The 14053-nt window shown below is 48.9% G+C and overlaps 1 protein-coding gene across 2 annotated transcripts in view; it reads right to left on the bottom strand.

The window, feature by feature from the left end:
- MAML3 (mastermind like transcriptional coactivator 3) overlaps positions 1–12709 on the bottom strand; it is a 252475-nt gene extending 239766 nt beyond the window's left edge. Inside the window, exon 1 of one of the 2 annotated variants that reach the window (XM_056321819.1) lies at positions 10122–12709. In XM_056321819.1, the coding sequence (XP_056177794.1) occupies positions 10122–10568 (447 nt within the window). In that variant the 5' untranslated portion in view covers positions 10569–12709. The remainder of the gene's footprint in view (positions 1–10121) is intronic. The other variant, XM_056321811.1, reaches the window with a different exon arrangement.
- Between the last annotated feature and the right edge of the window lie 1344 nt (positions 12710–14053).

Raw genomic sequence — 14053 nt, 5'->3', positions numbered from 1 at the left:
TCTCATAATAATTTTTCCCAGTTTATTATTCTACATGGAATTAAAATAAGCATAAACACCTGACTAGTCTGAAAAAAATACAATTACCATGCTGTAAAGATCAAGCAAAAGAGCATGTTTTTCCTAGTTTTACCAAGAAGACATAAACAAAGCTTAGCAATTTTCAGAAGGAAATTAGGAAACAAAAGAAATACGAACACAGGCATTTATTCTCCGCCCCCCCCCCCCACACACACACACCCAGCCCCCGAAGGACAGTGGTCACCTACCTGAAACAAGTCCACACTGTGGCCAACACGATGTCTTCTTTAGACTAGATTGGGGTGCAAAGATATTCCTCTCAGCCTCCTTGGATCATCACCTCATCCTTACGAGTAACCACATCAGCATTCCCAAAGACACTTCTAACACCGCTCTGCCTGGTGTTCCATAAACTGCTTCAGTATTTCAGTCCCCAGTTAAGGCCAGCAATGTCCCACAGCTACCAGGCTCTCAGCTGGGAGCTGCGCCTAGGACAAGGCCACAGTCACAGGCAGAGCTTATTTCGCAGCTTTGCTGACGTGGTACCTTCTGCCTTCTCTTTCCTCTATTCCCTCTTCCCTGGCACCACCGTGTAACTTCACCTTCTGCCAAAAAATCAACCCTGTTTTTCTCCCAGGCAGGTGATTTTCCCGCTAGCCAAGTGCCACAGATGGGCTCACCAGAGCAGCACCAGCAGAAGTACAGGACTGCAGCACAGAGGGGAAAGAAGAAGGAGGAGGAGACCACCCCATTTAATAGCAGCAAATTGTTAACTTGCTTTAGCTGCCTCATCTAACTAACCCTAAGGCAGTAACACATGAAGAGACCATAAAAGAGGTTAACCAGCTAGGTTTTCCAGAGACTATAATAGTTTTCAGTACCTACATAATAAAGTTCCTGTATTGTATGCAGTGTGCTATGAGAATGCAGGTGTTTCATTTGGATAAACTACTTAAAAGACAGGTAAACATCATGTGTTCTTACCACCGGCTCAAAGCGGTGTGAAATTTCACAGTAAAAAGAGAGTAAGAGACGAGTTTGCTGTTCCTGAGGAATCACTTTTCCAAGATACTTTGTATTTTGACACAAAATGAAACCCACAAAATACCGTATCTATACGGTATAGATATATAGATATATCTATCAAGTATCTGTAGCAGCTGTAAAGAAAGATGGTCTATGCAAACTTCCCAGAACCCCTCTCTGGCTGTAACTAGACTGCTATAACCTTTATCACAGTAATAGGTGAGGGAGAGGTGAAGCTTTTAACTCCACTAGTCAAAATCAATTTTGGTTTTGCTATTCTACATTCACAAATCTCCATTATCCCTACCCACCGCTGGCATTTCCCACAACAAAAACGTCAGTAAGAAGGGCAGTAAACCCTAGTGTGAACACAGTTTTTTGGTTTGCTTTGTTGTAATTGAAATGGAGGAAAGAAAATAAAGAGCTATTTTTGGTTTGTTTTGCATGACGTGCACTATGGATTAAAATGGGTTAGAAAAAATAAGCCCCAGTCAACTCCTTTGGGGTGAAAAAAATGGAAAGCCAAATTCTCTCAGGTGAATTTTCAAAACTGCAGCAATCCAGCCCTTCAGTAACCTTGCAGTCTACAAATTAGAAAAAAAGATAGTACTACAACCTCAGCATGGTATCCCCACTTTTACTGGAATGCAAACACTGCAAGCTCAGCCCAGGAACGTGCTGTAATAGAAGGACCTACAGATCATTTTGAACCATCACTTCATACCCAGCCACGGATTACAGGCCAGAACGCTTCAGCCAATTTGGAGCTCAAACAATGTGGCCACCGCTCAGTTACAGAGGTCTACAGTCTTCTGTAGGAGTCCACTAAAGCCTTCAAAGCTGCATGACCTGCTGCAGTGACAACTAAAAATAATGTGTAATGAATAGAGAGATACTGCTTGCCAAAAAAATCATTAAAAATCAGTTATTTAATGTCAGTAGTAGTTTTCCCTATGCTGCCTGTTATGCACTGGAATGCAATCCAGAGAAGTCAGAGCAACAGCCACCAGCTTTGGAGACAAAAACAAACAGCAGCAAAAATCACAGCTGAAATCTAACAATCTTTTTAACAGCCTAAAGACAACTACTTCCAGCTAAGGCAGCTGTATTTTAAAATAATTTCCTCAAATACTAGACAGTCTGTAACCAAAATATACTAGACTTTGCAAAAATGCATAAACAGAAGTGGTAGGAAATGCTACAATTTCTCCTCTGGCAAAATGCTGGTCTATCCTCCTTAATGCAAGGAAATATCTTAAACAATTAAAAAATTCCAATACTTTCCAGAACTCTACCAGCATCTCATCTGCCATAACTACCTCCCTTCCTCCTTTAGACCAAATACAATGAAGACGTGCCAAAACATCACTGTGGGTTAGATACAAGCTAAAGGAAAGAGGCTGAAAGTACAGAAAATGGGTGCGTATCAGTAGTTCTTAAACTTACCGGACGAGTACATCCCCTTTTGCCATCAAAAACCGATCGCCAATCATGAATTCTTTCACTTTGCCTTGCAGTGCAGTTTGAAAACCATTGTATATGTATGGGTACTGGTTTATATAAACACACATACATAGGCGTATTGGCTTCTTGTTGTGATAACGCCTGGGGTCAGAGCAAGGGTAAGGATAAGGTTAAGGACCAACTCTCTGCTCTTTACCTAGGTACATAATATCCAAGGACTTTCTGAACTGAGATTTTCACAAGCAGCAGAAAGACAGGGCAGAAAAGCCACACCTTCACTGCAGTGCCTAACAGCCGTTCCTCTAAATCTAAAGACCAGAGAAAAATGAAGTTGAATGGTTTTATTAAACCCCAAACGCTCCTGTATGGCACATAGCTAAAGCAATGTAGGGAGGAGACTGAAGTATGAAGAAGGGAGGAGGGGAAGAGGCACAGCCCAGCAGCCCCACCTTCAATCAGCTAAAATGCAACTCCACCGGGCTTCTGTTGCTGAAAGCCGAGAACCTCACAGAATGCTACAGAGCCCTGTATGAAGACCTTACAGAACACTATAGAGCCCTATATGAAGACCTTACAGAAAGTGGCCTTGATAAAAAACAAATATGTGAAAGAAAATCCTTGAGCTGTCGGTCTTTCTGTTTATTAGCTTAGTTATTCTGAAAGTCATAAATTCAAACCTCTTTCCTACTCCATGTATGCTGTGGCTGTGCAGAACTGACAGCAGGCAAACATCAATAGATCATCTATGCTACCAACAGCACTGCAGCATTAGCCTGAGCAGTTACACAAACATATGGAAAATTCAGAGTTCCGATGGGCGGACACACTTCTCTCAGGTCTAGCTAAAGATTAAAGTATTCTTATCTCCTTGCCAATTTTAACGGTATGTGGTGGCAAACAAAATAAATACAAAAGAGGGAAGTCTCGAAAGAAGGCAGCTCAGCCCCTTCCTGTAAGCACAAAATTTCAGCAGCTGCTATCTTATTAACTGCTGCAAGTTTAAAAAGACATTTTCTCTTAACCCCTATGAAACTGGGTTTCAAGTACTCAAAAAGCAAACAAGGGCAGTCTATGATGACTTTTGAGCTACAAACATTGTGAAAGTGAAGTGTGTGAGGGGGAAGCAAAAGCGTAATCAAAGTTACATGATTTTGTGACTCACCGACAAACTAGGAAAATAAATACTTCAAGTTGCTAAGACTCCCAAATTCCCACTGAATGTACAAGTACGTTGCTTAATTGAACAGCCCGTGAGATCCCAGCTAGAAAACTGATTACAGGTTCGTAACTTCAGTCAGAGATGGTACCTCACATTTCAACTCACAAAACAACACACTCCAAGGATTCCAGTCAGCAGTTCCTGGCTGTCAGACCCGTTCTTAAACCCCTGCTAATCCAAAGCACCTTTCCCCCACGAATTATAAATATGAGAGTAACATGCAAACAAATATCGTATATATGCAAGTGTTTAAGTAAAAATTAACTCTGACTCCTTTGCTACTTACAGCCTTCCCTGTTTCAGCATCTGTATTCAGGAATGGAACCATGTGCACTGACACCAGGTGTTACTTAGCTCAGGTAAAATGTACGCTACCAGGCCAGCATGTTTTAACTAATAGGTCCTAGATGTTTATCCTGGGATAAGGGTGAAGTTTCACAAGAGGATTAAGGTGTTGTAAGACCGTGCTGCCTATGGGAGGGACAGTCAAACAAATGGTGGATGCAATCCAGCTGAAAACTAACCAAGAAGAAAGAAACGGGCCTGTCCTCCCTACCTGCACGGTGAACCAGCTGGCCACGGAGGTACACGAGGCAAGGGCTAGCATTAGCAAAGGGAGGCAGCAAGAAAATATGGCCACTGACAAGGGCATGAAAGATGAGGCTTCCTCAGTGGCGGCAGCTCAGGTTTGCACCAGCCCAAGCCACTTGTGAAGCCTTAAGCTTTAGGCCAAGTTACGGGAAGTTTAGGTTAACCTAAATGCAACCGATTGTCCTAACACAACCACATGGTAATATTTTTGGCTCTGCATGAGCAGAAGGAGTTTTGGACATGTTCCAGCCAAAGTTGTTCTTCCTGGACTTGACGGGGCCTAGGACTTCACTGCAGGATTTTCAGCACATGCTATATAGTCAATCTGAAGCTTATATTTCACGATGACTGGCTAACCTATGCCAAAATACAACTTGCCCTGCTCCAGCTATGGTTCATAATAACCCAACCCACGATCTTCTAAAGAGACACAATTTCTATCAGAGCATACAACGGTCATTAGAGGCTAGTAGTGCTTGAAGAGTCTCCATTCTTCTCAGTTTGCTAAACTGAAACCTATTGTGCTGACTAGCTGCAAAAGGAGGTCAACACAAAACCTCCTTGTTCTAAAGGACAGTAATCACACCGGAGCATCAAGCGTGAGTTGGTATGAAAAGGAGAAGAAAAATGGGAGAGGGTGTGGAATAAGAAAAGACACAGAGATCCACCCTTATAGGAAGAGCTAAATAACAAGGGTTACACGATGACTCCTTCTATGATGCGTATGAAAAAGAAGGAGCATTGCTGGCCTGGGATTTAATTCTAGTATCATCCCAGTTTTGCATTTACTACTGACTTTACCCCAGTGTGAGCAAGATCAGGCATAGCTTATTAACTGAAGAGAGGCTTAATCCTACTTAGTCATCAGGCATGACTAAGGACTACAGTATTTGACCTCTTGTGGAAAATAAAAAGAAGCAGCTGAAAAATCATCTTTCGTCTTTGCTGTGCTAGAGAAACAGACATTTCCTATAGCGTAACTGATGAACTCAGAACCTGCAAAGTAAGTTGAATGGCAATATTACACAAGAAAGAATGCAAGAAATGTGCATGTTTATACACACAGGTACACATTAAATAAAGCAGGTGTAAGCTTTAAAAAACTACTCATAAGACTGACAGCATTCTTCAGCACTCAGTTTCATTAACAACATTATCCATGAATCACTAAGACAAATTAAGAAGTTACACTTTTCACTCCGGATATCTTTTTCAACAGAAAAGGAGAGACTGTGGGAGAGGAGGGAACTACTTCTCTGTGGTGGAATATCAGCTAACAAGGAAGAGAGATAACCAGATTTCTGTAATTCTGAACATGTCATTCTGTCCCTACACCAAGCAAGCTGAAGGGGCTGGCCTGCCCATCTCCCTTCCCTCAAGTAGAAGGGCAATGTGATCATTAACTTCCATGAGGCACTGCATGAGCCCAGGATGGGTAAAAAGTGGTATTGGAAAATACTGTGTTTGCCAGCCGCGTTTTCTCTAACTTTAAACTAATTCTGAATTGGCATAGTATGCTTTGGCAGGGGAACAGAAGAGATGATCTAATAGGTCATTTGACTTCCGTCACTAATTTCAGTGATCTAAATAACAATTTAGGTTTATGGTGTGTAAAACTCCAATTTCTTGAGGCTTGTTTTAGGGTTAGAAATGTCAGTATGACAGTAGCTATCAAACCCATAATGATGCAAACAAGAAAAGTCTCTTAAAGTTTTAAAATAGGAAAAAGTAGCTCCAGCCCCTTTATACTTCACAGTAGAGCTCAGATGTAAATGAACATGATTAGAAGGTCGATATGGTAACTACAGACATGGTGTTTCATTGAACAAAAAAATGACAAAAAATGCACAGTAAGAACAGCAGTGACAGGGATAAGAAACAGCTGATATAACTTGCAGTATTTATTATATATTTGGCTATATATTATATACTTGGCTATTTATTATATGCTAAATATACATTATTTATTATTTATTTTATGTATGTGTGTATACACACACAATCTCTCTGAACCACACACGGTAACATGGATGCAGAGCCAGAAGACTCTTGCACTGCAAGGAGGAAACAAGAAGGCAGATTAGCTCACAAAGAACCAAAGAACTGAAATAATGTGTTGATATTTCCTGGAACCAGTCCGAAGATGAGCAGCAGAGTTTTGGATGGACTGCAAATTTTCCCAACACTTCCTTTGAAAACCAAGCTGGTACAGCATTCTAATAATCCAACTCAAAGGCATGGAAAACAACTTTGGCTTTTGCCAGGTTGCACTGGGGCGGGGGGTGGGCGGAGGGGAACTCCTCCCAGACATTTATAAACACTTCTGATTTTTATGCATGTCCCAATCAATGCCTGTATGGCAGCAAACTAGTTCTGAAGCCCACTGTTCTTCTCAAGTAGAAGAGGTTGAAATAGTTGTAAATCCAGATATTTCAAAATTCAGCAAGTGAAAACTTGGTCTATAACAAGACGCAAATTCAGAGTAGATCAGCAATTCATGAAATACAGCCAAGCCTATGCTCCTACATCCCTTTTTGAAAAAAGGCTCCCATTGATAACTGCTTGTCAGTTGACAGAGCCCTAAACAGTGGAAACTGCATAATCCCTTTAATGAACTCAGGGAGTGAGGGTGTAAACTGTGGGGGTGGCGACAAGGAGCATTGTACAGACTGGATAGTTTGTACTCCGTCAAATGAAGAAAATCAGAGCGCATGTCTTTAAATAACCATCTTCTAAGGACATTTTTACCCAGCTTGCTGAAGGGCACCTCAGCACGTGTCCCAGCACCAGCCTCTGAGAGGGTTTTTTTGGGTGACCGGCTGCCTCGACCCAGCAGACATGTCCTTTCCTTCTCAGCATCTCTCAGTTTGGAAAGGGACACACACACACAGATACTGCTTTCCTTTGATTTGGCCTGATAAAAAAAGAATTAGAAGCAGTATTTCTTCCTAGCCTCATTGTATTTGTTGTCATGTAATCCTGACTACTTCATTTCCAAATTGTGTTGTTTAATAATCTGAGGGAAGAATTTAATAATGCTTTTGTATGAAGAGTGAAGCAGTAGCAGATCCACTGTTCCACTGTAAACCACTCAGCTGGAGTTTAATAATAAATTATTATTTTACAGAGAATAAATATAGGGAGAAAACCCCAAGATGTAGTTTACTGTTTTCTCACGCCAAACTAAAATGTTATATAAAGTTGAACTGTTTTGGTAAAAGACGCAGATAAACAGTGAAACTTACCAAACTGTTATGATTGCTAGAAATGAAGAAGTTTTGAGTGTTTGGGGTTTTTTTGTACTATAAAAAGCATAAATGTCTCAAATAAAGTACTTTTCAATTGCTTTAAAAGGAGCAATTTCTCAGGTCTTAAGTATTACTTTCATGTACCCATGGATGTTCCTTACTGTTCTTAGACATTAGATAAAAATCATAATCACTACTCTACAAGTGAAACAAAGCAGATGATGTTTCTAAATTTTTCGGCAACCTTTGTGTACCCTTTCTTAAAAAAAAAAAAAAAGTTGATGGAAACGGGTCTTTCTTTATAAAGTATTATAATTTGCCTTTTTAAGATGAAAAGCATAGCGCACATCAAGTACATGCTAAGAGCACGAACACTAGCACAAAAATTCAGTTAAGATTAATTACATGGCAAACTACCCTTTTTAATTGGGCTACTCTTAACTCTTCAAGTGTCCCAAGCTGCAACGAATTAATAATAGCGGAGACCTAACTGCATTTCCTTCTTTTGTTACTTTGTTTCCACAACTTTCACATTATAGCATGGCTTTGTGTATCTGCCCTGGATCTTCAAGGGATAGGCCAACAAATGAGCCAGTTAACCAGTAAATCCCGGCTTTTAGCGCCTGGGTTTGAGAAGGGAAAGGCTGGCCCACCACCAGCAAGGGCTGGAAGCACGCCGGCTGCTCCGGAGCTGGACGGGCACACAGCACACCGCGATGCCGCCCTTGGAGCCAAGCAATCTCGGGGTCTCCTCAGCCTCCAGCCCATTTCCCGGCTCTTGTGGAAACAGCACGGGATGTGAAAAGGGATTTGAGGCCGGTTTGGCTGGCAAAGGGCAGTCCCCGCCGATGGAGCCTGATGCCGGGCGCAGCTGTGAGGAAGGCAAGGCACGGCGGCGCGGGCAGCCGGTGTGAGGGCCGCGGCCCTGCGGAAAGGCGCGATGAGGGGCAGAAACGTGGTTGTGCCTCGCTGGTAACGCCAGGAAAGCGACAAGATGTCAGTGAGGTTCTTCTGCTTCCTGTTTGCCAAGCAACACACACACACACACACAGAGACACCCCGCCGCTTTGTGTGGCTCTGCTCCTCTCTCCTCTCCGCCCCGCTCTTCTCCGTCCGCTCCCCGCCGCCGGCCGGCGTGCCCGGGGGTTCCGCCGTGCTGCCGGGGCGGCCTCCGGCGGGGGGGCGGCGGCAGCCGGGCCCCGCTCCCGAGCGGCGAGGCGGGAGGCGGGGGCTGCGCTCGGCTTTTGTTTGCTGCTGGCGAAGCGATCGCCGCCTCCTCGCCCCCCTACCCCCCCCACCCCCCCCCCCCACCCCCCCAAGGGAGGCAGCGGGGCTGTGGGGCGGACAAAGCGCCCGGTAGGACAGCGAGGGGTGGCGGGGAAGGGTGCTGCCCGCGGGGCTGCGCGCAGGGAACAGCCGCCGCCGGGACGGCCGCCTCCCCGCCGCTTTGTCACCGAGACCCCCCCCACGCGGGGGCCGGCGGCAGCTGCCGCCCTGCGGGACCCTTCCGCACCGCCCCGCGCAGCAGGGGAGGGCGAGAGGGAGGGACGTGCGAGGCTTGTAAACCACATGCTGCCATCGCACCTCCCCTCCCTCCCTCCCTCCCTCCCCGCCGCTCTCCACCGCCCATTGTGCGCACGGCAGACGGCGAAGACCCAGCTGCCCCGTGCCCGCCCCCGAGCGCCGGGCACCCCAGGCACGGCACGGCACGGCACGGCACGGCCGGGGGGGCGCCTCAGGACACACACGCGTCGCCCCCGCGGCAGAGCCGCCCGCTTGCCCCCGACGGCCGCGGCGAGCGGCACCCACGGGAGCGGTAGCCGGCCGCGACCTGCTTTAAATAAGGCTCAGACGGAGCGCGGGGCCCGGCTCCCCCCGCACCTCCTTTTATTATTTATCATCGGTGCAACCTGGGAGTGGGAAACTCCGCTTCCTACTTGCCGCTACGCTCCGACCGGCTCAGCCCCCGCCCCCTTCCCCCCCACCCCCCCGTCGCTACGCTCCTTAAAACCCAAGCAAACTTTAGGAAGCGGTTCAGCAAGAGCCGCTGCTCGGGTGGGGAGCCGGGCTCCTGCACGTCGGGGCCGCCCAGGCGAGAAACCTGCCCAACTTTTTCCTGCAGCCGCCCTGCGCAGCCAGCCTGCACCTTCCTCCCCGGCGGGACCCGCAGCGGGTGTGGGGCCGCGGGGCCCGCACGCCCCCCGCGCGAAAAGTCGTCGCGAAACACGCACACGCACACAAAACCCTCCTGCGGCTTTCGGCAGCCCACGGCGCACGCCCGGCGCCGCTCCTGCCCTCTCCCCCGGGGCAGCTCTTCCCTTCTGAAAGAGGCTGGGTGCGGGGAAAGTTTGTCGGCTTCCCCCCGCCCGTGAGAAGTTGCGAAGCCGCCCGGCAGCCCCCCGCCCCGCTCGCCCTGCCTGCCCGCGGCCCTGCCGCCGCCAAAGTTGAGCCGAGCGCCGGCCCCCTCCGGCAAACAAACGGGGGCGACCTCCAGCTCATCCCCGCGAGCGACCCGGAGCGGACAGCGACCCCCCCGGCCCGCATCCCCTTACCATGATCAGAGTGTGGTTCCTCTGCTCCGCCGCGGCAGGCTCGGCATCTTGCTGCTGTTTGCTCTGATGCTGCTGCTTGCTGCCGCCGCCGCCGGTGCCCGTTTTCTTGGCCCTCTGCTCCAGGGTCCGCTGGTAGAGGCTCACCGTGTCCCTGCGCTCCAGCTCCAGCTGCTCCGCCTGGGCTTGCTGGTACCTGCTCTCGCAGTTGACATGGTGCCGCCGGCAGCCCTCGATGCGCTGCCTCAGCCGCTCCACCACCGTGCTGTGCTTGGGAATGCCGCCGCTATTAGCGTTATTGTTACCGGGAGCGGCGGCAGGAGGACCGTGGGGAGTGCTGTTAACCCCGATACCGGCACCGCCAGCCCCGCCGAGGCTGCTGTTCAGGTTATTGTTGATGCAGATACTGCTGCCATTCGCGGCGGCAGCGGGGGCTGCAAAATCCCCCATCCTCTTCCCCGTGCACACTATTTTGGAAGAACTTTTTATCCTACCCTTCACACACACACAGTCTTCTCCGGGGTCCTGATGGGATACTTTTTAGAGAACCGGAGGGGGGGGGGGGGGGGGAGGGGGCACCACCATGTATCAGGGAAACAGCGATCCCAAGCAAATGTTTCTCTTTCCCCCCAGCCAATCCCTCTCGAGAAGCTCCAAAACATTAAAAAAAAAAAAAAAAAAAAAAAAGGGGGGGGGGGGGGAGGAGGGAAATAAAGAGAGAAGGTGCTAAAAGGTTATCACCGGCAACACAACCAACAAACACACACACAAAAAAAAAAAAGGGGTGGGGGGGGGGAAAGCAGCACAACAAACTAAACAGCAGCAATTCGGGTAGCAAACTCCAGGAAATATCAGACCAGTTCCTTTCCTCCTTTTTCTTTTTTATAATCCATTATTTCAAAATAGATTCCATGAGATTTCCGGCGATTTTGCCAAAAGCCTTCTCTCCCCATGTATAAAGAGAAACACACGCGCCCCGGCACATGCACACACATACACACACACCCCCGTTCACACGCACGTTCGCGCACACACATCCAAGCACAGGCACACGCCGGGCACACACGGCACACTCACTCGCACTCCCCGGCATCAAGAGACAGGCAAAGCCGCTTGCTTATTGTATTTTCCTTCTAGAAAAAAGTTTGGGTGTTTATGCCGCACCGTGTTCGCAAAGTACTTTGGCTGCTCAGTTGCATTTCAACAGGAACCTAAATAGCAAATCCTCGGGCTGGGGGAAGTAAACACATGAACAATCCGGGCCGAGCTGGAAAAAAAAGTAGAGCTCTGAAGTCTTTGCAAAACGCCGAGCTGAGACAGCCTAACGCTTTGCTCTGCTTTGCTTGCTGCTGCTCCTCCTGCCACCATCACAATGATCAAATGCTCTCCTCCTCCACCTCCTCCTCCTCCATGCCAGCGGAGTGATATCAGGACAGGAGCGCTCAGTAAACACCGCAGCAGCAGCGGCGGCGGCGGCGGCAGCGGCGGCAGCTCCTCCAGGCCGTGAGGCAGGCCCGGGGACAAGGTGCAAAACCCGGCACGGACGTCGCCCAGCAGGAGCGGACATGGCGCTCCCCCCCCGCCGCTGCGCTCCCGCCCGGCGCGGGGGGTGCCCGCAGGCGCGGGGCGGCGGCGCGGCGGGGAGCGGCGCGGGGCTCCGTCACCTGCCGCCCCCGGGGCACCCCCTCGCCGCCCGCCGGGGCTCCCCGCGCCGCCCCACTGCGCGCCGGGGCAGGCGGGGCGAGGGCCGGCGAGACGGGGCGGTCGCGGCGCCGGGCCCGGCGGCTGGGCTGCGCGGCGGGCCGGAGCTCGGCGGGGCGGCGGCGGGGGGCAGCGGCGCCCGAGAGCCCCCTCCCCGGTCGCCGGGGGTGGCGCTGGGGCCGGCGGCTGCGGGGGGCGGGGGGGGCGGGCGGGAGGCAGCGCCCGAGGGGCCGGCGGCGGCGGGAGGCTGCAGCCGCGGCGGGGCGGCGTGTGCCGTGTTTCCCTTCTGTGTCAACTGTTGCATAATGAATGCAAACAGAGCGCGGAGCCCTGTGCCTCCCAGACACGGGGCTGAACTTTCTATTTTAAACAACAGAAGAAACACGACACGTTGGGCAGGAACATTTTTCCAAGCGAGCGGTGGCTGCCTCCTTATAGAGCGCGGGTGATTAATGGATCAAGAATAACATCCCGGGAACCTAGTTTTAAACCGTTTGGCAGACAAAGCTATTGCACGCACGGGTTTAATTGATCGCCGTTTCCTAACTAGCGCTATCAGAGAGGCACTCCCGATTCTTTTTTTTTCTTTTTTTTTTTTTTTTTTTAAATACACCTATATAAACCAGAATTATCTCCCAGAGACACCCTTGTTCTCTACCATGCGGCTGGAAATAAAGAAAATTGGGAACTCATACATTAGTCATGAGATCTGATTTAAACCATCTTCATTTCTGCCACTGCAGATTAGCATAGGATACTATTTCTAAGCGGCTCACACTGGTAAAGAGCTGTCTTTGTCTTCTTTTAAGTGCTCAGCAATATCACATTTGCTTTTAATTTCATCCCTATTGCAACAATTCCTGACTATGTCGAGATGGAAAATAACAGTGGACAAATAAAATTTGCAATTCGTTACCTTCCCTGCCTCGGGACCAACGGGCACGTCTCCCCCCTTAAAACTTTTCTTGTATTGGTTTGAGAACCGAAGCGAAGCGACTTGAGCAGTTCTTGGTGGCCACCGATCACTACTGTATCACCAACCAACCAAGGGAAAAGTATGGCCCTGGGCAGAGCAGCCCGAGAGCGAGGGGGAACCCCAGATCCTGCCTCCGTTACAAAGGCGGGTATGTGGATGGGGGGCGGGGGGCCGGGCTGCCAGGCCCCCCTCAGGAACTACTGCTCACCCCCCACTCTGCAAGCCAACGGTGTCATTTGGTTGGAAGGGAATATAGGGAATATGTATGAAAAGATGGAATGTAAGAAGTAAAGGGGGGGGGGGGGGAAGGAGACGTGGGCTTTCTTGTTTGAGGGGGTTTTGTTTTGTTTGTTGGGGTTTTGTTTAATTGATAGTTTTTAACGGAGAGGGCCAGCGTCAGCAGGCCGGCGCGGCCGGCAGCGTGGCACGGGCATTTAACTGGGGAGAAGCGGGTTTTGGCTTCCTGCGCAGCGCCCCCTGCAGGCCGCCGGCAGCGCCACTGGGAGCCCCCGGCCGCGGGCGGGCACGCGCGTTCTTCCGCCCGGGGGGGGCCGAATGGGAAACCGGGGCCGGGGGGGGTGACAGACTGCTTTTTGGTGCCTTTTGCTGAAGCTGTCTTATTTTCTGATGACTAGGATAAACACCGTTTTTCAGCCTATAAGGAGTTGCACAAACGTACCTTTAACTTTCAGCAGATCACTTCGGCAGCAAACGGCTTTTTTTTTTTAAAAAAAGTGCGTGCCGGATTGTTATAGAATTAAATTCCAGCCTATTAAAAAGGGAGGAATTTTTCCTCTCTCAGCTACATATCTTGGTTCTGCCAGGCTGCACAGCCCAATGGTAGTGATTTCACGAAAAGTTTTATAGTAACCAGTGCTTAGTGTTGGAAGTTTTGCAAACAGATCCATCATCGGGTTTGTGGAAAAAACATCTGAAACCCTTCTAAAAACAGTTGATTCTGTTCAAAAGATAATTTTTAACCGGCTGAGGTTAAAACAAAGCTCAGCAAATATGTATCTGTCTGTTTCCTCACTCATTTTAACAGCCACAGTGGTGATACTTGCATGACTTTATAGTACAGCCTTCTGTAAGATAAAGCACTATCCCCTCTACCTAAAACAATCCAGAGAATCGGCATTTCATAAAAAATGTCAGTCGTTCTATGTTATTTTACAGCTGTCATCCAGCACCTAAGAACTAACTACAAAATTTCTTCCAACAAGAGAGCTGTCTTTTCAAGCCAAGTATTGAATGGCAA

Source organism: Falco biarmicus, chromosome 1 (assembly GCF_023638135.1).
Source record: "Falco biarmicus isolate bFalBia1 chromosome 1, bFalBia1.pri, whole genome shotgun sequence".
NCBI classification, from domain to species: Eukaryota; Metazoa; Chordata; class Aves; order Falconiformes; family Falconidae; genus Falco; species Falco biarmicus.
The sequence above is the reverse complement of the archived record's forward strand: the minus strand, read 5'-3'. Positions and strand labels throughout refer to the sequence as shown.